The 25,634-nt window shown below is 46.3% G+C and overlaps 1 protein-coding gene across 1 annotated transcript in view; it reads left to right on the top strand.

Annotated features, from left to right (window-relative positions):
• LOC109304165 (melanopsin-like) overlaps window positions 1-24,333 on the top strand; it is a 55,338-nt gene extending 31,005 nt beyond the window's left edge. Inside the window, exons 8-9 of the mRNA XM_019526654.1 lie at window positions 4,864-5,016; window positions 23,063-24,333. Of these exons, the coding sequence (XP_019382199.1) occupies window positions 4,864-5,016; window positions 23,063-23,458 (549 nt within the window). The 3' untranslated portion in view covers window positions 23,459-24,333. The remainder of the gene's footprint in view (window positions 1-4,863; window positions 5,017-23,062) is intronic.
• Window positions 24,334-25,634: the final 1,301 nt, after the last annotated feature.

Genomic DNA, 25,634 nt, shown 5'->3' with positions numbered 1-25,634 from the left:
AAGTTGGTTCCGGATCCTAGCTGCCCTGACAGTGAAGTAGTGCCTCCTGATGTCTAGTCTTGAACCTTATTCATTCACAGTCCAGCTCTAACCACTAAGCTATTAGTTATTTTGGGTTGCATGAGTGTATCATCTACTTCTCTCTCCTCCACTTCCCTTTTTTTTTTAATAAAAAAGGTAAAAGACCTTGGGTTTGTCCCAATGTGGAAAATGAAATTTTTTGAAATCAGTTTTTTAGGATGGGCAAATCATTTCCTGCCCAACTCTAATCCAACTATTTGTGAAGCCTTTGGAAAAACAAAAATATTATGTGGTACAAGTCAGTCAGATGCTTGGCTGGGATAGTTTAGTCGGGGTTGATCCTGCCTTGAGCAAGGGGTTGAACCATCCCTATGAATGACTCATTTTTATGTTGATTGTGAATGCTATGGCCATGAAAGAATGAGCAAATAATGTTGTTGCAATGTGAATTAAATATAGAAATTTCAAGCTGTGTGATTTAATTTCCATTCACTGCTACTGGGTTCTGATAATAGGGGTGACACATGAGGGCTTTATTCATGAGTGGATGATACTGTATCTGTAATTGCATTAAAATTGTTATAAATGTATTAAAATAATTTGCTTAAACCTAAACTTTTATATAGAGCATATCAACATTCAGACACCAAAGAGAGGTACATTTTCCATGTGATTGTTTAAGACCTTTGTCCAGCCAAGCACTTGAACATATGCATCTGTAGCAGGACATTAAGGTGCCTGCTACTCTCAGAGCAGAGGCACAGGTGCAGGTTGCTGGGGCAACCGCCGGGAGTCAGCTGACCGGAAGGGGCAGGGCCTGGCACATATAAACCCCAGGGCTGAGGCCAGGAGGGCAGTTCCCCACTAGTAGCCAAGGGAGAAGGAGCTCTTCCGAAGCAAGCAGAGGGGAAAAGCCTGACTGCACAAGCAGCTCCTGTTTGCTGTTACAGGGTGGAGAATTCCCTGGTAGGGATTGAATGATGTTTAGAGATTTTATGTTATAGCCCAGGGGCTTGAATTTTCTGTTTATTGTTTACACCGGTGCTTTGGATGAGGCTACTAGGGATTGGAGGAGGCCTCACAGGGGAACCCCAGTGGTGTGGGGATCCCGGTGCCAATGTGGGCACAGCATTTTGTGGGGTGCACTGACCTCAGCCCCGGAGCAAGGAGGGCAGCAAGAAGCCCCAGAGTGAGGGGGCAGTGGAGCACCAGGAAGACACGGAATGAGACAGAGTGAGACAGGACTGTAGAAAGCCCAGGGAAGAAAAGGGGAGGGCCAAATTACAACAAGGCCCAGATCAAGCCATGTCAGTATCATCTGCAAGGCTTGGGCTGCAGTGTAGGGGAGGAAAAAGGAGCCGCAGATAGCACCCCCTGGCACCGGGGCAAATAAATGGGCAGCCTCCCGCTTATTAACATTCATTAATTAATCAAGATCAAGGCGTGGCAGGAAAGAAGGCAGGTGGTTGGCCCATAACAGGAGGGCAGAGTCACTGATAGATGGACTCCAGTAGAGGCACTCCTGTCACAGCATCTAACTCCATTGACTTAACTGGGACCCCTCACATGATTAAGCCTTGATCATGTGAGGCTTAGAGGTAGTGTTTACAGGGAGGTAACAGTGGAAATTAATTGTAAAGGGATAAAACATCAGGAAGAGATATAAAAAGGAGAGGATCCTAATTTGCTCACATATCTCTAATCTTTTCTTCTCTCCTATATTTCTTTTTGTGGGGGTTTCTGCATTCACTTTTGATTCCTTTTCTTCCCAGGTAGAGGTAAGTAACCATGTTAGTCTGAAGTCAGGCAGAAGGCAAGGCAGAGGTGTACATTATAAATTAACTGAATTGGAGATGCATAAGCTTTCATGAACCACAGTTTCTTCCCAGTTTCCTTCCCAGCAAGTCTCTTGTGGACCAGTGGATGCTAAATCAGAGTCTCTGTTCTTCTCCAAAAGCCCATTTCCTGAGCTGAGACATGTCTTTTTGTTCTGTTAGTCGCCATTACTTTTCTCCTCCATCGTTTAGAATTGTGGTTGCGTTTGTCTTTGTTTTGTAAGCCATCCTCCTTTTAAGGCATGTTTTTGTTTAAAAGTTTCTACCTTTTTGATATAATCTTTGTTTACAGTTCTCAAAACAAAACAGCTGCTGCTACAGCGGTGGCGGCTGCTGCTGGTGTGGTAATTTAATGCTTTGTTGAACTGACACTGCCAGAGGCAGTCTTTTTGAGGACTAAGAGGAAGCATAGTTTCTAAAATGTCAATTCAGTGCAGCTGTGTAGCTTCTGGCTAAATCAGCAGCAGGTGAAATAAATGCTAAGTTCAGAGGCTCGTACATGTTGCATGACCGCAATGCTTGGTGAAGTTTTGGAACTACAGAGTTATAACTAAGAATTTTGGTGCCACGAGTGGGGTAGATGTTGAGCACTGAAGAATCTGATATCCCCATGCACAGGCTGCTGCAGCAGCAATGAGCAGGTGATGCTATGACACGCTCCCCAGGGGTTGCCATTCTGGTGCCCCCTCTAAATCAGTGCCCAGGCCTGGTGCCCTGCTTGTTCATCCCTGGTTATGCTACTGTGGAACTTCATAGCTAAGGGCCTTGCTAAGTAGTAATTGTAGGTAGCTTCTGGAGCTCTTAACCATTAAATCAAAGATTGGGATTTGGGACTAGTGTATAAAGGATTGACATGACCATTCATTTGATGAATGACAGAAAAAGGCTTTATTTACTACAAGTATTCACTCTTAAATGAGCCTAAAGCAAAGCAAAGTCCAGTATATTAAGCTGCAGAAGTGATTAGTATCTCACCAGTACAGGCAAAAAGGCGGTCTCAGTCTTGTCGGCTTCTCAGCGCATGGATCCATTCACTAGAAGATCAGCTGGGCACAGTAGCAGTTCTTGTCGGAATGATTTCTCATTCTTGAAGCACGCTGTTAGCTGTTTCATTCCTATTTTATTGCCTTTAGCTCAGCATCTGCAAAGCATTCTTATAGTTGTGTAAATCAAGACCGAATCCCAAGCAATAATTAACAGGAAAATCAAACTGTTCATTACTAGTTATCAGAAGCTGCATGCTTAACTTTGCATTAGTATAGTTAACACAAGATGCTTAACTTTGCATTAGCATAGTTTACTGTGAAGTAAACGTGTGTCTACATGTGTACATGCTTACTTCACAGTAAACCTCCCAAATTTACTTGGGAATATTAATGGTGTCGTAGCGCTTGTATAGACAGGCTCTGCCACAGGAGCCCAGGCAGGGACTGTCCCCCTCCTTCAGCAGCAGGGAGCTCCAAGCCCCCTGCTCCGAGATTGGGAGTGGGGGCTGGGAGATCCATATCTTCCAGTCCCTGCTCCGCCATTGCTATTGGGGAGTAGGGGCCAAGGAAACCCTTATCTCCCAGCCTGAGCTTCATGGTTGCCTGAGTTCTGCAGTTGTGAGGGTCGGGCTCAGAAACCCTTATCTCCCAGCCTGAGCTCTGTGGTTACGGGGCTCAGGCTGGGAGACCCTCATCTCCCAGTGCTGGCTCTACAATCACAGAGCAGGGCTCAGAGCTTCCTCCCTGGAGACAGTTCCCCACCCAGCCTGGAGCTGGCTGGGACCTGCCCCTGACTGAGACTTCCCAGCCAGCCCCAGACTGTGTAGGGAAGCACTTGCAGCCTGGAGGTGGCTAGAGACTGTTTTGTTCTGGGAAGTCCCCAGCCAGCTTCTGGCTGCACATGCAGACTTCCCTGCAAAGCCCAGGGCTGGCTGGGGACTGTCCTGATCAGAGCCAGTGTAAGCAGCAGTGGGGAGGTGCTTTGTTCTCAGGTTCTCGTTTTTAAAGGTGTTAAGTAAATTGCCCCAGACATCAGGAGAGAGAGGTCAGAAAGGGAGTGGTTGTTCTGTGAGAAGTGTGCTCCTAGTGTTGTATGCATCTGTCCTTTATATTCTTAATGTGAGAATTCATTCTGGTGCACAGTTGCTCTTTAGCTTGAGCTACATTGTTGCCATGAGAGCATTCGGTGTATTGAATCAGATATATCACTATTTGGGAAAGGCAGGTGTAGGAACCATGGTTTCATTCATGATGGTTTCAGTATGGTGTTAGCAGTGGCAGTAGAGATGTATTGACGGGTTCAGCATTTCTTGCTAAGTCATGGCTGTGTTCCACTTGATGTCTGTTGGGCAGGGGAGAATTTGCTTCTGGTGACTAACTGGGCAAGATTAGAGGTTTGTTTGAAAGTCAGGAGCAGAGGGGCTGAGCTTTTTTGATGATTGCTCAATTTGTGGTCTTAGAAAAAGAACCTGTTTGTATTCTAAACTCTCTCTCTCTCTCTCTCTCTCTCTTTGCTCTCACTTATAAGCTGGTATAAGTGAAAGCAAAATCATACCCTGCATTGGTGCTACAATGGACACATAAGTGCCTCACTTTTCTTTCATTGATTATTTATACCCCTTACTAATTATTTCTAGGAAAATAAGGCTTTATTTGCTTATGGTTCCAACTCTAGAGATACAAAATATAAGGAATATATAAGGAACACATTTATTTTAGGATTTGATTGCACACTGTATGGCAGTGAAGCAGGGTTGCCCTGAAGGAATCAAATCCCTCTTTAATGCACAGCCTGAAGCACTGGGCTTGCTGCTGAAAATATTCACACATGATCTTGGTCGAGAAAATTCTTCTCCACCTGAACATTAAGCCATGAGTGCTACTCCATGGCTCTATGGCAGCCTTGTGACTGCCTCCTTATATGAGGGGACTGCCTCTTACTAACCTGTAGGTAGGAAAAAGTAAAAATAAAATGACTGGAAAGAATGTCACCTCCTGAGTCATTTTCAACTTGTTTTTAGGCTTGGAGAGATGTGGAGCTTGAACCAGTGGAGCTAGTTCATAACAAACTGCCAGCTCATAGAAGTAACTCTATTTCTACAAGTCTGAGAGAAGAAGAGAGGAGGGACCTGCTGCTGAAGGCCTGTAGCTGCAATGCTGTAACTGAAGAAAAGGTAAAGGAAGGATTTAATCTCTTTTCCTGTTTTTAATTCTCAGGTTTTCTGTAGCTTATCTTCCCATTAAAATTCAATACCATATTGAATTTAAAATTCAATATCCAGGCATATCCATTAAAATTCAATACCCAACTCGTACATCCAGGGCACTTATCCACTATTTTTTGTTGCGATAGGTTTCCTGCACCCCCTACCATTATAAAACCACAATTTTTTTCTTTTACTCTTTAAGACTGATTTTTTTTTTTTTTTTTTTACTCTCAACTCCTCACAGTCTGTTTTCCTTATTCTGGCTGGAAAAAAAAACAGGCAAATTGATAATAACTATACAGTGGATCAAATGCAGATATAGTTTAATCAGTGAAGGTAAATGTGACAGGCTGACCTCCTTGTCACATCATGCATACCTATCCTCACTGTAGTTCTTGTCACCCTATTTCCCAATCCAAGTACCTTGCCCCTGTATTGTGTCAGTCTCCATTTGCTACAAAAGTGGGGTTTTGAGAGAGAGGGTGGAAACTAGCAGTGAACCAATAGAGAATTTGGGAGCCAATACTGATGGGCAGTTTTTAACGAGCCGTATCAGCTGATACCGAACTGATTCCAATATGCAGCCAGGCGGCATGAAGAGTGACGTCCGGCTTGTAAGTCTGTTGTGGGGGAGAGGATGGGGGGAAGGAAGGGGCATGGGGAGGGCAGATCGAGGCTCTTGTGGTAAGGGAAGGAGTGGGGGTGGGGCAGAGGCAGGGCCAGGTACCACACAGCTGGGGCAGAGTGGGGGATGGGGCTATGAGCAGCTCATTCGGGGGCACAGGAGGGGGCAGCTCCCGCCACTGCACATACCCCAGGAGGGCATGGGGGGGCATGTATTCCCAGATCTGCACGCAGGGCAAGGTAGGCTGCTGTTGCGGGCTGGGGCTGGGGTGGTGCAGGCTCTTCCTGGTGGGGAGTTGGCCTGGAGCTGTACTTGGGGCAGGCAGCAGTGGTGCTAGGAGGAGGCTATGGGGGAGGGGGTCTGCAGCTACCCCAAAATTCACCATACCCCACTCCCAACGCTGCCACCGCCCACCCCAAGCTCAGCCCGGTCCAGGTCCCCACCAGGAAGAGCCTGGAGCCACCCCATCCCCAGCCCACAGCAGCAGCCATCCTTCATCCTGTGCACAGATCTGGGGGCACATGCTCCCATGCCTGCCTGGGAGTGCACGTGGTGGCGAGAGCCACCCCCTTGGACATAGCACTTACAACTCCATCCCCTGCTCTGCCCCAGCTGTGCAGCGCCTGCCCCTGCCCTATCCCCACTCCCTCCCTTATCGCAGGGGCCTTGATCTGCACCCCCAGCCTCTTACCTCCCCATGCCCCTTCCCTCACAACAGACTTACCAGCTAGATCCAGTTGCTCTCCATGCTGCCAGGCTGCACTCCTGGCTGCCTGCATGCCATGCTACAGCTGCATATGCGTGGGGCATTTATCGGCCTCATTATTGGCCACATCAGCCAAAAAATCCAATTGCTGATGCAGTCAATTTTCCTTATATCGGTGCCGATCCGATATGGGACCAATCTATCAGTACACCTTGTGGCAGAAAGCCACCTTGGTTTCTCCCCAGAAATCTCTACCCTGTGACACTGTGATTTAAATTTCTGTGCTGTGACCATTCAATTAGGGTGGGCCCAGCACACAGGGGACCACACCCTCAGCCTGTCTCTTTAGGGAACTGGAGCTGGCTGCATTCCTGAGGGAGGGGGAGACCTGCTCCCTCTGCTTACGTGACTGGTACCTGGGTGAGGGGCATCTACCTGGTGAGCTGGAATCTGCCCGGTAACAGGTGATGCATTTCAGATTGGTTGGCTGACAGCCAACTGGGGCTGACCTCCGCTGGCCCAGGTGAATGAGGTCACAGGGGCTATATAAGTTAGGACGGGGAAGGAGGCGGTCTCTCCTCTCCGGCCATGAGGTGACGCAGCAGCCAGGCAGGGGACAGAGAAGCCTTAACATCTGAAACTGGCTCTCTCCCCCCAAACTCACGAGCTAGGAACCGCCTGCCTCCAAAGGGAAACTTCACCTGCCTTTGGAAGATGCTTGTGAGTAAGCTACTCAATCTGATTAGATATTTAGCTGGAAGTATCACAGATGCGTAATCAAAAGGCTACCACAGCCAGACTGTTTGCTCTTTAGGATTTCTAGATATTGCTCTATCCTGTACCCTAGTTTACCCTACCCCCTGTAATCAATAAAGTTCTCCTTTTTGACTGGTGTGGGAGACTTATTGAGGGGTGGGTCTAAATTATGCCTAAGAGACCCCTTAGGTCTGTGGACTAAGGGAGACTATACCTTTTTGCCCCCGGACTTGGGGAAGTACCCCAAGTGCCTGTACTGGGTTGAGTACCCGTGGGACTTTAGGCCTGTGTTACCCCAAGGACACAGGGCCGCGAGACAGTCCATTCTTGGGGTGGTGGCGGCACGTTACCCCCAGACTAGCGAGTGTGCTCCGGGAGAGGGGTCGGCCGGACATAAGGCGCCCCTAGGGAGGCATTCGGAGCCTGGAAGGTGGTCGGGCGCAGGGAGGTGGGCGGCTCAACGCAGGAGCGCCCCCTACTGGCCCGCCTCACGTGGTGGAAACAGCGGAGGGATACAAATACCCAGCTGTGTTCCTGAGGTGGAATCTCTGCACCCGCCACACACCTCTATTGGAAACTTACCTTTTTGCCTCATATAAGTGCACATATAAAAATGCTTTATCTTTATTGTGGAAGAATACAAGAAAGAAACTCCCATGTTTCCCTGAGAGTGGGAAAGTCTGTCAGTTGCCACGTTTCTCTCATTGAAACTAGAAATGGTGAGTACAGAGTGCATCTTTTGTAGATGCAACAAAATACAGACCAAACTACTGCAATATAGTGTCATAGTCTTAGAAGTGTCACTTTTCCAGAGGGAACTTCCAAATATGACATTAGATCACCTCCTCAATGCTCCAGTGTCACTAGAAGGGACCTCATACAGTCATCTGGTGCAGCTCCTGCTCAATGCAGGATTTTCCCTGACTAAACCATCCCAGCTAAGTGTCTGCCTAACCTGCTCTTGAAAATATCCAGGGATGGAGGTTCCACAAACTCTCTAGGTAGCCTGTCCGAATGCTTGAATATCCTCAGAAAGTTCTGTCTGATCTTCAGCCTAAATTTCCTCTGTTGCAGTTTGAGGCTATTGCTCCTAGTCCTGTCCCTTATAGCCACTGAGAAAAGGCTATCTCCACCTTCTTTGTAATTGCCTCCTTTTCAAGACTTTTCTGAAACCTCTTAAAAAGGATTTGATAAATGTTGCTGCTATCAGGGGCAACATGTAGGGGATGCATGCAGGTGCATGTGCACCCCCTGAGTGTGGCAGTGCACTCCCTGCAAAAAGACACCACCAACACTGTTGGTGCCTGCAGGTGGACGCTGCTCACCACCCTGCGGCCGGCACTGCCAGTGGCGTCTGTGGGCAGTCCACAATCACCCCTGGCTATTGCCAATACTGCTGGCGGTGCCTATGGATGGTCACCGACCCCTGGTTGGTGCTCGTCACCCCTGCCCCCCCACTCCCCTCCGCTGCTAACAGTGCTGGCAGCATCTGCAGGAGCTCCCTGCTGCCAGGCTCCCACCTCTGCTGCTGCACTCCTGCTGCTGCTGGCACAGCCATGCCTCCCCAAAGCCACTGGGGGCACACACTGTTCCTGGCTGCTATGAGTGCCTTGGAAATGCATGCCAGTGTTGTAACATTAGGTGGACAAAGATGTGATACTGAAAATACCCAACCTTACAATAGACAGACTAGCACTCCCAGGTTTGGAGGTACTTGGGTCGCCATGGAATTACCCATGACATGCACTTTTTGAAGCAATATCATTGAAAACAGCTTAGTTTCAATCAGAAGTTGTTCTGGAAATCTCCCAGTGAAGTGACCTCCCTAATCTTGAATGCATTCCTCTTGTTCTTCCTTTAAAACTCTCCTTAGAAATCACTTTTGCCAGAAGTACTGTAGAACTGTATTCCTCTTACTAATAAATGGTTCACAAAGGCGGTGGTAAACAACATTAACCCCCTCCCTCCAAAACACCAAAACTTAACAATGATCATGATAATAACAAGCTACACACCATAACAAGCCTGTACTTTTGTATCCCATTCTCTATACTTCTATATATTATTTATCCTGTCAGACCAACCTGGTGGCCTTCTGTGACCAGGTCACAAAATCCTTAGGCTCATGTAGCAGTGCATGCAGTCTTTCTGGACTTTAGGAAGGCCTTTGACACTGTCTCTCACCCCATTCTCATTAAAAAACTAGGGGACTGTGGCGTTGACACCTGCACAGTCAATTGGGTCGCCAACTGGCTGGAGGGTTACACCCAGAGACTGGTGGTGGACGGATCCTATTCGACCTGGAGGCATGTGGGCAGTGGGGTTCTGCAAGGCTCGGTCCTCGGGCCCGCACTGTTCAACATCTTCATTAGCGACTTCGATGAGGGGATAAAAAGCACCCTGTTCAAATTCACATACGACACTAAGGTGTGGGGGGGAAGTGGGCACACTAGAAAGGAGGAATAGGCTGCAATCAGACCTAGATGGGTTACAGGGCTGGGCAGATGAGAACAGGATGGGTTTTAGCACTGACAAGTGCAAGGTACTTCACCTGGGGAGGAAGAACCAGCAGCATACCTACAGGCTGGGGAACTCCCTTCTCATCAGTACAGAGGCAGAAAAGGATCTTGGAGTCATTATTGATGCCAAAATGAATATGGGCCAACAGTGTGGGGACGCAGTCAGGAAGGCCAACTACACCTTGTCGTGCATCCACAGATGCATCTCGAGCAGGTCCAAGGAGGTGATCCTCCCCCTCTAAGCGACACTGGTCAGGCCGCAGTTGGAGTACTGCGTCTAGTTCTGGGCACCGCACTTCAGGAGGGAAGTGGACAACATGGAGAGGGTCCAGAGGAGGGCCACTCACATGATCGGGGCATCAGGGCAGGCCCTATGAGGAGAGGCTAAGGGACCTGAACCTGTTCCACCTCCACAAGAGAAGGCTGAGGGGGGAACTAGTGGCCATTTACAAACTGGTCAGGGAGACCAGCAGGCATTGGAGCAGTCCCTGTTCCCCCGAGCACTACCAGGAGTGACTAGAAATAACGGTCACAAGCTGGCAGAGGGTAGATTCCGGCTAGTTATCAGGAGGCTGTACTTCACTGTCAGGGCAGCTAGGATCTGGAACCAACTTCCAAGAGAAGTGGTGCTGGCTCCTACCCTGTAGGTCTTTAAGAGGAGGCTAGATAAACACCTAGCCGGGGTCGTTTGACCCCAGTACTCTTTCCTGCCATGGCAGGGGGTTGGACTAGATAATCTTCTCAGGTCCCTTCTGACCCCACCAACTATGAAACTATTTAAATTGTAACCTACCTGTGGCAACAACCTCTTCTCTTGTACATTAATGCTTTTCCTCCACTGTTGCTGTTATATAAATAAAAGGCTTGATTCTGATTTACAGTATGGTCCCTTTTATACTGCTTATGTACTGTAAAAGGGACTTAAAGTTAGTATATATATGACTTCTTTTTAAGATGAGATCATTTCTTCTAGGGGTGTGTCAAGGGGGCCAGTGTAAACAGAATTCTCACTCAATAAAAGCATTGTCACTGGCTGCAGAGTGACATGATATTTTATGGGGTCTCATCCTGTGTAGGTCAGATCCTCTTCTTTTGCCTACTCTGCCATTGAGGACTAGTAGACACATGGCTGGGGCCTGGCCAGGCTTATTATGGTGGCAACCTTTACTCGTCATGTCACAGCACTGTCAAAGAATATATGTGGCTTTTCAGGAGGGAAAGCATCACCATCTGCTGTCCTCACCAGATCCTGGCAGTGCTGCCCTTGCATGGTCCACCAATACTTATTTGTCAGAGTTACTTCTGCTTATTTCACAGCTAACCTTCCCTGAATGTCTTCCCGCTATCTGCCACCTGTGGATGCACTGGGTAGGAATACAACTCTGCTCCACAACAGATGATGTTAAAATTTCAGCAGCTGTGAAGGCAGATGAAGGCTGCAGCATAATGAGATCCCCAGATGTCTTTGTCTCCTTGCCATTAGATCAAGGTCCTGTTCTAACAAGAGCCATGAGGAAGCTGATGTCCAGTAGCTTCTCCACAATAAAAGGAGTCATGCACAAATATCTTCCATGAAACAGCTTTTCCAGCACATTCCTCAAGCCCTGTGGCAACCAGTTAATGGTGACAGGAGCAGGATTGTGAAGTCTGGAAGGTACTAGTCATGAACTGGCACAAAGGCGGTGGTTACAAGAAGGTCGTCTAGCACTTGGATGAGACAGGAGTGTGATTAGGCAGCTGGAACTGTCACTGAGCAGCCTTCTTCAGGATCCACTCTGCTCACCCTACATGGGTAGGTGGCTAGAAAAGGTGCCCTGAACATAGCCTGTCTACCTTCTTCCGTGTCCAGTGGGATCACCTTTACTGCAGTTGAAAATACCAGTGAAGACGCACCATCGTTTTTGGGACCTGGAACGATCCCATCAGGACCCTCATAGACAGCCCTAATAGTGAATGCCCAGAGTGCTGCATTGCAATCATGGCCCAAGAACTCGGATGATACAACATAAGTGTAGCTGAACTGAGACCCAGCGAGTGAAAGAGGGACAGCTCAAAGAACATTGAGGCATCTATACCTTCCTCTGGAAGAGTAAACAGGAAGGAGAATGCTGACTTCACAGAGTTAGTTTTGCCATTAAGAGTGAACTCATAAAACAGCTCGAGTTCCCTATTGTAATTAATGAGCACCTCATGACTTTCCATCTTAAACTGGTAGGGAGCCAATATGCCAGTGTCATCACTAATGACTCATCAGTGTGTATGCCCCAACTCTTGGCATTGCCTGTGAAACCAAGGAGGAATCCTATGCCAACTTTGACCAAGTCTTTTCTGACATTCCAGAGGGAGGCCAACTTATTCTTGATGATTTCAATGCCAGAGTCGGAAGGAACTCCAGCCTCTGGAATGGAACCATCAGCAAGGAAGGAGTAGGAAAGATCAACTCCAATGACATCTTCCCCTTGACCAGAAGCATGGAACATGGGCATCACCAGCACTCTGTTCCACCAGAAAAAACAGGCACAAGACATCCCAGCAACACCCACAATCTATTGGTACCTGATTGACTATAACATCATCCATGCCCAGAATCATAAAGGTGTCTGCATCACCTGAGGTGTGCTAGAAGCTGATGTTTGCTGGACTGATCACTGATTCATCCACTCTGTTATGTCACTCAAACTGGCTCCCAAACATCTGCTGCTGCAGAAGCAATTGCCAATGAATGATCAATGTTGAAGGGCAAGCAAGCAAGACTTCTTGCACCAGTGCCTTGATGAAAAACTGGTGAATTCCAATCAAAAACAATGGGGGAATATCAGTAGTGTGTGGGTTGCTTTCAAGGCCACCACCATCAACATCTATGAAGAGACACTTGGATTCTGTACCAGGAAACATTTAAGACTGGTTTGATGAAAATGACTGGGAGATCCAGGAGTTGATTGATTGCAAGTGCGAGGCCTCTTGTGCTTGGCAAAATGACACTGACTTCAAGCAAAATAAATTGACTCTCCAACAAGCCAAGGCAAAGGTCCAAGGGAGGACTTGTAATATGAAGAACAAATGGTGGGAAGACAAGGCTAGGGAGATTCAACATCCTGCTGACATCTGTGATGTGCACAATTTCTTCAGTGCCACCAAAGCCATCTACGGTCCAAGCACTCGGAGACCAACCCCATTTGAGACCTACAAATAGGCAAGACCTGGTCAAGGAAAGAGGAGCCATCAATGCCCACTGGAAGAATCATTTTGTAGACCATCTCAATCAAGACTCTGTTATTGATGAGAGTGTTCTCAATTCTACCCTGCAATAAGATGATCTCAGAATCCTTCCAACCCCTGATGAGGTATGGAAAGCTATCAAGCTGATGAAGAATGACAAGGCATCTGGAATGATGAGGAAATCCCAGATGACCTCATGGATACCATGATTGTGACAGTCTTCAAGAAAGGAGACAAGTCTGACTGTGAAAACTACAGAGACATCACTTTGCTGTCCACCACAAGAAAGATCATTGTGAGAACCCTCCATAATCATCTCCTTTCACTTGCTGAAGAGCTCCTCCCAGAATCCCTATGTGGGTTTAGGACCTCAAAAGGCACAACTGACATGATCATGAAAGCTCACCAGCTAGAGAAGAAATGCCAGGAACAACATAAGCCTCTCTTCATGGCCTTCTTTGACCTCATGAAAGCTTTCAACTATCAGTGAAGAAGTGTTGTGGAGGATCTTTCTAAAGTATGGAAACCCACCAAAATAGTCAGCATTCTCTTCTCCATGAGGATATGCAAGCAGTGGTTCTCAATAATGGATCTATAAAAGATGCCTGTAAGGTTAAAATGAGACTTAAGCAAGGCTGTGTAATGACACTTAGTGCTCCAACACTTCTCAATATTCCTTGCCACAATACTACATCTGACCCACCAACAAGCTTCCAGCCAGAGTGGAGCTAAACTACCAAATGGATGGTAAGCTGTTTAACCTTAGCTGACTCCAAACCAAAACCAGCCTGACCTCAATCGTTGAGCTCTAGTACAGTGAAGAGGCTGTAGTGTGTGTTCACTCGGAAGCAGACCTTCAGGCATCATCAGACGTCTTTACTGAGGCACAGACGAAAATGGGACTGATGTTTAACATTCAGAAGTCTAAGGTCTTCCACTAACAAGCTCCTAATGAATAGTTCCCAGCTCCAGTAATCCAGATCCACAGTGAGACTCTGGAGAACGTTGGGTATTTCCTGCACCTTAGAAGCCATCCCTCACAGAAGGCTGACATCGACAAAGAAATCTAACATTGCCTCAAATGTACAAGTGCAGCCTTTGGATGCCTGAAGAAACAGGTGTTTGAAGATCACAACATCAGGTCTGCAACCAGGCTCTCATGATTTATCAAGCAGTCATGATTCCCATCTTGTTGTACAGAGCTGAGACATGGACGATATACAGGAGACATTGAAAGTTGTTGAAGTACCATCAATTCTGCCTGCAGAGGATCCTCTGAACCCAGTGGGAAGACAGATGCACCAATGTTAGTGTCCTCCTGCAAGCAAACACCGTGAGTATTGAGGCGATGATCATCTGACGTCAACTTTGTTGGGCCAGCCATGTCATCCAGATGCCCAGTTCCAGATTTCCAAAGAAATTTTTTTTTATTCTCCCAGCTCAACCAAGGCATATGATCAAAATGAGGGCAGAACAGGTGTGTCAGGGATGTCCTCAAGGCCAGCTTAGAAAAATGCCACATTGATGTCAACTTGTGGAAGGCTATCATCCAGGACTGTCCCAAATGGAAGAGAGTCTGCTCCAGGGATCTTAATACTTGAAACCTTATGGCAACAACAGGAGATGGAAAAGCAGGAGTGGCAAAAAGAGCATGTCACAAACCAAATCCAGAATCAGCGCCACCCACCCCACACAAAAATACATGTTCAAGCTGCAGTCGAGTCTGTCAATCCCAGATAGGCCTCATGAGCCATCTTCAGACACACAGATAAGACAATCATGGAAGACGGTCATTCTCAACTGTGAGGGATTGCTGAAGAAGCAATCAGATCAATCAGTATGATGTGATGCCTCTTTCCCCCTATTATTGACATCATACTCTTTGCTCTTGTTCAGTTCAGAGAATGTCACCACAAAAATTACGTCAATTAGATTCACCACTTTAAAATCAAAGGAGACATTCTTGAAAGATCAAATCTCACCACTTAGATCAGTGTTCCCTGTCTTTGTTGGCAAGAAGTCCTTCTGGTCCTCTGCTTTCAGTGAAACTCTGAAAGAATGACTAGAAGATATGAAGCCAAACTCTACTGCTCTCATTCTTTTGGGCCACATTCTTAACTGATGTGAACTAAAATATTTCCATTAAGTTAGTAGGCCCACCTTGATTTACAACATCTCTGATCTGGCCATGTGTATACAAGCCTCCAATTCTTTCTTCCTCTTGGTGAGGAGATCAGAAGATACCTTTCACTAAAATTTTGGCCGTTGCTTCAAGCACTTTGGGAAGCAGTTATTCCAGGGACACCTTGTTAGACCCATTTTTAGACAGAATACCCAAGGCTATGAAAAGTTAAAAGAAGGAGAACAGCCTCTCCAGGTTCTCTGTCTCCATCTCCATTTCCAAATCTCTCACTTTATTTTTTTTGGTGGGGAGGAGGGAAAAAGAGGGGTTTTACAAGTAAGCTAAATTCTCATTTATAGTATGGCCCCTTTATGCTGCTTACATAATATAAAAGGGACTTAAAGTAAGTTGAGTGTAAATATAATTTCTTTTTAAGATAAGACTATTTCTCTTAGGTTAGGAGCTTAGAAGCATGACTGGTAAGTGATTTTTGATAAGTAGTTCTTGAATAGGTTTCTTGTGCATTGTTGCTCTCAGTATTATTCACTAGCATATGTATGGTTTGTAGTGCTGCAGATAGGAGGTTAATGCATCTTTCCAAATATTTGCACTTAATGCTCCTGCTATAGTGAGAAGCTATTCTGTGTGCTAGCTAAACACATGGATTCTTCCAGAATATATTCTGTTGTCAAAATCAATTAGATTGCTTGAGTATCAAGTCATCTACTTGTCCTAAAAACATAAAGCTGAGCTTTTAGGCATTTGTTTTTTCCTTTCAGATAGCATTCACCAGATTGTCTCTGACAGCATTTTAGTTACAGTGCTCCAAAGCTTACCATTGATTTTAATTGCAAGTTCCTCACAGTTCAAGGGTTATTTAGCCTGTGTATTTGTTGATATATGAAAGTTTGTAAGGGAGAAAATCTCATATTTCCTTTGTTTCATCTTAAACCACGACCATATTGCTAACATTGGGAGACCTATTGTATCGTAAACTATCCACAACGGTTGATTCTGAACAAGATTTTTTAATATGAAATTGAAAATGGGTTGCTAAAAGACAATCTAGCAGTCTGGCAGAGTATGGTGGTCAGTTATTGCTTAAGGTATAACGCAAAGCCAGCATGCAAATTTGTAAAGATTGCAGCTTTCCATTAAGTGCTGTGCTGTTAGTTGGACATTGAATTCACACAGGGAGCTGTCCAAGATGTTCATTTTGTTTTAAAGTGTCCATATCGAGATCTCAGTGTATTCAGCTTGACACATGCTTCTCTGTCAAGACTGTGCCCAAAGGGGACTCATTTGGTGTTGGTATGAAATGCTGCAGGAATAGATCTGACCTTTCACAGAGCTGCCTACAGGTTTGGTTCAGTATCTCCAGTTCAGTATCTCATATATGAAGCCCACAAGCTCCTGGAAAAATGGTTTTCAACTCTTAAGCCTCTTAAGCTTCCTTCTCTTTGGGTCTTCAGTTAACAGTTGATGGAGCAGGTGATTTTCATCATCTGTTTTCTCTATTGCCAATAATGATGTTAGTTTGTCTTCTTGCATCACTCGTTTTAATGCCCAAGAATACAGGGAGTAAATCTGTGTGTGTATAAGTTGTATAGCCTGTTAAGGTCTCAGTGCACTGTTAAGTACAGCTTCAATCGATTAGATTCAATCCATATGGGAACACAATATTCTCCAGGGGCATACACCGTTGTGAGTGCAGTAGTTCTGAGTATTTAGAAGTTGGCGTCCCATGTCATGCTTGCTAAACATCTTAAGACAGCTACCTGTGCAGAAGTTTTACTGCTGACCTTCTGAATATGATGTTTATAAGTGAGAGAATGGTCTAATGTGACTCCTAGGTAAGTTGGGGTATACTCATGGAGAAGGATGTGGTTGCCTACTCTGATATTCAGCGTGCTGTTGGCTTAACAATTGGCCATTTGGAAGAGTGACGACATCTATCTATAGATGCTCGACTGTAAGTGTCACTAAAAGTATTGGTGCTAGCACTGACCCTTGAGGAACTCCATTCTTCTGAGTCTGTACTCTGCTTTTTTCTCTTTAGGAAGTAGTGAGTGTAAATGATCTGCTAGAGATCATATTCATGACGAAAGCACATAACTTGAAGTCAGGTATTACAGAGTGCAGTTTAAATTTGAGTCTTTATGCCATACACATTGAGTGATAATACCAGACAGTGGCTCATAGCTTTAGATGTTGATACCTGACACCATACGAAAAAGAATGCAAAACCCACTAGCAAGTTAGAAAGGCATGCCTACTATGCCACACCCTAGGGGTGACCCAACCAAGTGGCCAGTAACAATGGGCTGACATCAGGTCAGATATGAAGTTATATAAAAACACATGTAAAGTGGTAATTGAAAAGACAATATATTAACAGTGGGAAAAGAGCACCTGATTCTAAAATGCAGTTGGTCCCTATGGAGGTACATAATATCAATCCCACAAGCTAGTTGCCATTCTTCGTCTGTGTGCCTAACTTCCTAAGAGAGAGCAATATCAGCTACATCAGAGGTATGAAAGACACAACCCACAGGCTGGATCTAGCCTGTAGAGCCATATCATCCAACCCCTGGTGCTGCCCATGGGTCTCAGAGTGACCCACAGCCAGTATGCAGAGCATCCTGGATAGCCCCAGCTCACAGAGTAGCTACTACATAAAGAACGGCCCCAGAGCTGCCACATGCCACTCCAGGGCTCATAGGCAACTGGTGGCAAGGCACGTGCCCTGACAGGGCCGTCCTCTCTGCCACCGGCTTCTGTGGGTGCTTGCCAGCCCCGTGCCTGCCATTGCCATTGCTGCTGCCAGCTTCTGTGGGTGCCCCCACCAGACTCAAGAGGCACTAGTCACCCATACCAGGGCTGGTCCACACACAGCAGCCACTCCGGGGCCCTGGGACCATGTCAACCCAAGGGTTGGCTTGGGGTTCCCCCGGGTCACTACACCACATGTCTGAGACAGAGGGCAGTTGTGGAGAAGGGAAACGTTGCATGCAGGCAGCAGCCTATGTTTAGCTCCTGCTCAGCAGGTTGTTCCAGCTCCTCTTCAGCCCCCAACATTGTATGAGGCCGACAGGACCTCTGCCCAGCCTGCAAACCCCACTGGGGCTTCAAAGGCAGGAGTAGGGGTAGTCTTAGTAGCCATGCACACAGCACCAACTGTTTAGCCTTCAGTGCATGTAGAGGTGATTGAGGTAGGCAGGAGGGGGCAGTAAGCAACAGGCAGCCAAAACGATTGCAGTAATTGCAAGTGCAGGAATCGTGCTGAGCACCTGCTTCTGCTGCCTGCAATTTGCCAGTGCTCTGAAGGCTCCAATCCTTCCTTCAGTGGAGTGGCCAGTCCAGCCCTGATTGTCTGCCAGGCACATACCCCTAGCCCCTTCCAGAAGAGCCTCAGAGCAAATCACCATGGCACGCTAGGCAGCTCAGCCAGTGGCAGCAGGGGGGGCATGACATGGTGACCTGTTCTGAGGTCCTCCTTGGAAGAGGGTTGGGGGCATATGCCCAGCATCCAGTCATGGGTGGCCTATCACTCAGCTGCATTTGGTTGCCCCTGGCAGTCTCCAGCATGCTGGGAGGTATACAGGAATGCCCCCAACCTATCGGCCTTGACCACTGCAGGCAGCCTGTGTTTCCCAATCCCCATCCCCCCAAAAGGGGCAAAGTTGTATTCTGTTCACTCCCAAACTAATGTAGTCCATTTAGAGAAACCCACATGAGTCTGTTCAAATCTGCCTCTGGCTTTTGAATGTCTGTACCTATTCTTGAGGTTGCAGGCTCATGGTTTAACTTTACTCCAAAGGGTACATCAAAAAAAAAGAAGGTCTTCTGCTCCAAGGGAAAACAACAAGCTCTCAAAGACTGTGGCCTCTTCAATGTTCTCACCTCTTCAGGTGACTTGCTGAGACTTATGTATTGCCAACAACTCTGTGTGTGTCCTTGTGAAGCTGTTGTCCCACTCTCTCTGCTTGTCACACTCTTGTGAGTCAGCAGGGGCTTGAAATTAATAAGAATTCTGCTGTCTCATCGCTTTACAGAGGATGGTACCTGTCATGTCTAAGAACTAGCCTACTTTTTCCATGCCTGAATGTATAAGAATTCACTGCCAAACACCCTCCAAAACAGAAGAAGTGCTCACTCAGCTAATTCCCTCTTCCTGTGGTTTTAGTATCTTTCTGCTTCACTACTATCACAGTAAATATTAGGGGGGCGGGGTGAAGCAGGCAGTATTCAATCCAGATTCAGATTCAGACCAATTCAGGGGACAGTGATTCCATTCGCTGATATGGATCACTGTCCCAATTTGATTTGGCTGAATCTGAAGATTTGATTCTAATTTGGAGAACCAGCGATTTGGTCATAGACACAGCTTTATATGTTTTTTCTACATACTTCAAGGTACCAGGGCGCAGCTTGTGAATGCTGAGATGGTGGGGCGGATGGAGCGTCCCACAGGAGTGGGGGAGGGGGAGCACATGCTTGGTGGCAGACCCAGAAGTGGACCAGAAGTATTTCCATTCCACTTCTGGGTCTGCCGCTGAGCGCGCAGGAGATCTCCCCCACAAACACAGACACACACCCCAGTTCAGCTATCGACTGCAGTGGGAACCCTGGGTACCCCCCCAGACCCAGGAGGCATCAGTTACCGGGGGTGGGGGTCCCCCGCATGGTTCACAGTGGACCCAGAAGTGGAATGGAAGTAATTCTGGTCCACTTCTGGGTCCATTGCCAAGCATGCAGGGGACCCCTTGTGCTCTTGTGGGATGTTCCATCCACTCCAGCATCTCAGCTTTCACAAGCCATGCCTGGTACCTTTAGGTATGTAGAAAAAACATATAAAACTGTGTCTATGGCTGAATTGTCGACTCTCTCCAAATCAAATTGGAGGCTTCTGATTCGATTTGGAGAAATTAATGGGTTTCCTGATTCAATTCTGCGACCGCCGGGCTTTCCCCAGCCGCCCTAGGGTGGCTCTGATCTCCTTGTGGTTGTCTCCACCCCTTCCCGGCCTGTTTGTCACCGGGGTAGTTCTTCCTCCCATGCCACCAACCCCATTCTCTCCTGCCACGACTTGATGTTCCTCAGTGGGCGGGGCTAGCTCACGGGTCCCTTGGTGGCCCGGGCAAGGCCTGACAGTTGCTCACGGGGCTTTGCCACCCCTACATCCCGGCCTCACACCACCTTCGATGCATTGCCATATCGTTGCCCATGGTTTTCCCCGCAGGCCTCAGCTGCCGCTCTATGTCTTGGGGCCAAATACGGGGGACACTACTAACCCTGTAGTGTCGTATGCCCTAACCCTATCCTGTACAGGACCTTCGCCGTCATCTCTATTGAAGTCTCCCCACAACCCCACCACGGGGCACAGCTCTGGTCTCCGTTCCCTTAACTCAGGGACTCTGGAGTCCTTACTACTCCTAACCGACCCACCACCACCGTCCCTGGACCCTTATGGGTGGGGAGGGCACTTCCCTCTAACAGCTACTTCTCGCCTGGCTCAGACCCCTCCGTTGATGTCCGAATGTCCTGGCGGCAATCCCCCCCCAATTTACCCTCCTGCCGGGTTGTCCTCAGCTCTTAGTCCATTATTCAGCGTCCTCCACGCCTGCCGTCCCAACACTCACTTTAGGATCCCGTGGCGCTCCCGGGGTTGCTCCTGCCTTCTCTTGCTTGGTCGGCCTGTCGCTCCTCTGGAAACCAGCCAAGATCCAGGTTACAGTGCCTCCTTCCTCAGCCACCAGCCCCTCCGACTTGCTGGATCCTTGGAGGCTTGCCCGTGGAGCCCACTCTGCTGCTGGCACCGGCTGCAGCCTGTTCTCCCGGCTATCCGCCCCCTCTGGAGCAGCGACTGCCATTTTTAACTCTGTCGGCTGGCATCTGATGCTGACATCACCGGCTGGCCATAGCTGTACAAAGAGGCGGCTAACAAGCCACACGGGTTCCTCTTCCTGCTCTGCACAACTTTCGTCCCGGGCTGCAGGTAAGTGTCCCATGTTACCACAGCCCCCAAGACAAATTCGGATTTGAAAATTCAGCTGCCAAATCAGGCCGAATCTCCTCTGAATTGAATCAGCTACCAAAGCTTCACACAGCCCTTGTAAATATCCCTCTCTGGAGGGGGAGACAGTTGTGGTAGTTGTTACTTTCTTAAACAAGTGGTGGATCCTATCGAGGGCACAGAGTCACCGCAAAGTTGGTTTTATAACTATCATTGTAATTGTTTTAGGAAAGCCAATATTAATACTTCATATTTTCAGTCATTAGAGTGTTTTGAACATTGACTAGATAATCTTCACAGTATTCCCGTAAGTATTAGATTCATTTTGCATGTGGTAGCCCTGAGACAAAGGGGTTATGTGGCTTGTCAAAAGTCAGAGAAGGCAGTCTTTGTCAGAATCTCAGAATCGTTATCAGCATGCCTGGCTCCTAGCTACATGACAGGAAAGGGAAATAAAATAGGTTTTATTTTGATTTTGTAACAAAGGTCTATATTTTTTCTCTTATTTCTCTGTTTCTTCAGATGAGCTTATTAAAGAGTTTTACATGCTCTTCATGCAGCCTTTTAACAATTGCAAATTCCAAACATATTAATAACTTTACAAGAGCTTTAAATTGTCATTTACATTTTTAAAGTTGTAGTGACTGCTTTTTTAAATACTCCTACAACTGCATCTGCATCTGCATCTTCTTGTGAGTTTTAGGCAGATGAAAGTGAATAATCTGTGAAGCAAAAGCACTGGAATTTCTTTTACCTTAATTTGTGTTAATCAAGATGTTCTCTGTTTCTTGTGGTCATACAGCCATCTACTGGCAGCAAGAAATACCTCAGAATCATTTTGGATGACAGCTATGAAAATGTTTGCTGCATTTACAACTGGGGAAATGGAATTTAATTCCTCAAATTTTTTATTTTTTGCAGATTCTTTTAGAGTGCCTTGTTGAATGTCATACTTTTTTAAAAAACCTAATTTAATAATTCGTCCAACCCATAAAATAACATATTTAACATTTAAATCCTGGCAAAATATACATAAGGACAGGCATTAATACTTTTTCAGCAGTGCTACCACAATCTGAATCAATGTCCATAGAAGTCTTTTGTGTTCTCTTCCTCTCCTTCTACCAGTCTCCAGCAGTTCCTTGGTGTTTCTGTCAATGCCAAGTCCCTGTGTTTTTCTCCATCTCTAATAATTCACCCCCTCCTTTCCCCTGTAACCGTGCATAACACAAATTTCACTATCTTCTTCTCTTTTTTGCTTATAATTTTTAAATTAATTCTAAATTTATTTTGAATTTGTTCATTCATAGAACTTGCACTTCAATATTGAAAAAATTTTTCTCAAATTTTCTGGTTTGGAGGCAGAAGAAGATTCCAAAACTTTCCACCAGATTTCCATATAGGCATCTTTATGCCTTTAGGCCCTGTATTACATTGACTTGATAGGACAACTCTTCCATGAGTAAAATGTCCTAAACTTTTTTTTTAAACCACTCAGTGATTCTAAGCGTGTCATTTCTCTTCCAGGCTTTTGCAACTGTAATTCTTGCAGACACTAGACGATGACCAATCAATTCCCTGTGACACTTAGTATTTTGCAGTGTTCTCAGAAAGTTTGGTTTAATTAATGAAACTCTAAAGGGTACCACAATATGACACTTTGACATGTTTCTAGATGTTTGAAAAATAACATGCATGATGCATCTGATGCAAGATTACACTGTTCCTCCTTTTCTTTTTCTTTTCTGTGTATAATTTTTTATAATGATTGCTCAATTGCATGCCTCTACTTCATTTAATATTTTTTTCACATAAATATGTGCCACACATTTCCAAACTGTCAATTTAGGAAGTTTTAATATATTGATTCCATTATTTGGCACTTTCTGTTATTTGGGACAGTGGTCAAAGCTTTACAGAAATAAGTGAAGATATCAGTACTTAATATATTGATAGACTGGTGCATGACTTTTGAAACACTATTTTCAGTGGAGCAGCATAACCAGTAGTTGTGATATGTCAACTAAAAGTTGTATTATTTTCACCCTAGGCTTCACTCTCCTCCAGCTGCTTAGAAAAACTGCATGGGAAGTCAGTCCTACCTAATCCCCCCAGAGTTTTCGTTCCCAGTTCCTTAAAAACAGCTTCTCTGCCTGTTGCCTTGAATAGTAGCAACAGAGACGGCTTGGATACTTCACACATGGAAACTCAAGGAAATCAAAAAACTGGTAGTCTGGACTCCATCATTAGTGCTACCCTCCCACACATCATTATCATTCCTACCTCAGAAACCAACCTATATGAAGGACAAGCAAAGCATGAAAATGAAAAGGAAGAAGAGACTGAATTATTCAACATTCATGGCAAGAATAGTAATTTGTTGGACATAGAAGGGCTTGGCTCTTCCACAGATATTCTGGAAGCAATTGAGAAGTTTCTGTCATAAGTGTAGAAAAACAAAATGATGTGTTAATTATTTCCTTGGCTACTTTGCTGTATTTATTATACCAAATAACTAAAGTCTCATAGATTAAATCATCAGACTTCTATATTTACATGGTAATGGTCACTAGACAGTCTTTGAATCCACCTTTTCAGATCACATCAGGAACAGAAACAGACTTTTTAGCATGTGCTGCAAGAAATGAGCAAGGGAGTATCTGGTAGCAAAGTAGACTGCGATAGTTTAAATCAGCCTTCAGCTTTCTGAAGCCTGTTGATGGATTTCAGTACAAGTGGATGGACAGCAGGAAATAAATACTTGGTGCCCAGTGCATACTTCTGTGTAAGTAGCCAGGATGCGATCTCATGTTTCAGCATCATTCTGAGTACTGCTCTTCTGAGAAGGCAGTACTTCAGGGAATATCCTCACAGCATACGTCTTTTAGTGAAAGTGTACACCAAAATTAGTTCCAACCAGGATTCTGAAATAGCACTAACCAATATGCCAGGCCTACAGTGTTGCAGGACCCACTAAGTTCAAGTGACAAACTCTGGCAAATCTCCACACACCTTTATGATCATATTACTATTTTTGTCAAATCTATTTATCTCTTGCTATTTTTCTCTTAGGCATTTTGCTAAACTAGCTAATATGAATGTAGCTATTAGAAGAGTGCTGTAAAAAGGATAAGGGATAGAGGTTTGGATTAAATCTGAACATTAGTACAGCCATTGAACCCATCTAAAATGATTACTGACAGACTGTAGGATACTATACTACAAAAACCCTGCAAAGGCATTGAAGAGTGGCTCATAGTGTACAGTAGTGAGGGCCAGTCTTTGTGGCAGGTATGCCACCAATTAGTCCTGCACCCTCCCCAAGTGCCACTCTGATCCCTTTCCCTTACCTGATCTGCTGCTCAGCTTTCTGTTCCCTGCCCTGTGCTCCCTAATCAGGCAGCTGCTCTGCTTCATGCTCTGTGTTCCCTGCTGCTGCTCTGCTTTCTGCCCTATCTGCTCTATGTTCCCTGACCCCTCCCCAGTCTGCCACATGCTATACACAGAGGATACCTGTGCTACTTGTAGTAATGCTGCAGGTTAGCAACCCATAGTGTACCACAGTGGTGCCTAACATTTTTGCACAGCAGGCCAGATGGACAATGCCCAGTTCATCTGTGGGCCAGATCCAGTTGGTGGTCTTGATCCTGGTGCCCAGGTTGGGCCTAGTGGGGCCCTATCTCACTGCACCATGGGGGAGGGAAGGAGAAGAAGGCATGGCTCAGCCCCAACTCAGGTTTGTGGGGCAGGGGGAGAAGAGGGCATGGCCCAGCCCCTACCTGCACCTACAGGGAAGGAAATGTGCATGGCCTGGCCCCAACCAAGCTCTTAGGGTTGGGGGGAAAGGGATGTGGCCTGGCCCTGCCATAGCTTTGTGGGGGGGAAGAAGAATGTATGGCCCAGCCTCAACCCACCCCTGCAGGAGGAAAGGGGTGTGGCCCAGCCCTGACTCAGCTTTATGTGATGGAGGGCAGGGGGTGTGGCTTGGCCCTGGGGAGGGGGCAGAAAAGGGGCGTCACCTGGCTCTAACCTGGCCCCGCAATGGCTGCCCAGAATAAGAATTTGGAAGTAGGGGCGGCTGGGGGTATTGCCACTACTCCCCCACTGCCAAATTTCCCAACCTGTGGGGAGCCTTGTGGGCCAGATGCCATGGCTCCACAGGCTGGAGGTGGAGCACCCCTTGTGTACAGTCTTGTTTAAGTATGTGTGGAACCGCAGTGAATCCTCTGTTCAAAGGGTAGATTCTCACAACCAATTTAACTGCTCATTGACCAAAATAAAACCCTAAGCACTATAGTTCCATTGCCTCCTTTTGGAGGGAGGAGTGGGGGCAGAAGTGATTCTTCTCTATTCCTCTGTTATATGGGAATGACCTCCAGACCACCACTGATGGATATGAGCTCCGAACAGGCATTCTTCCCACCAATAGACCATTGTATTTCATTGCTGTACCACTATAAATGCAAGGTTTGCTACAGGATGCAGGGTCATAGCTTGATTTATAGATAATGGTTGCTAGTATCATTTTTGGTTCATAATACTTCCTTATATCCATATAGGGTGGCCATTGGTCCTATCTTCTATTGGACTATCCTGTTTTTAAACCCTTCGTCCCCTGTCCA

This window comes from Gavialis gangeticus, unplaced genomic scaffold, assembly GCF_001723915.1.
Source record: "Gavialis gangeticus isolate Ggan-Ray unplaced genomic scaffold, GavGan_comp1, whole genome shotgun sequence".
NCBI lineage: Eukaryota > Metazoa > Chordata > Crocodylia > Gavialidae > Gavialis > Gavialis gangeticus.
Note: the sequence above shows the minus strand (reverse complement) of the source record. Positions and strands in the feature narration are given on the sequence as shown.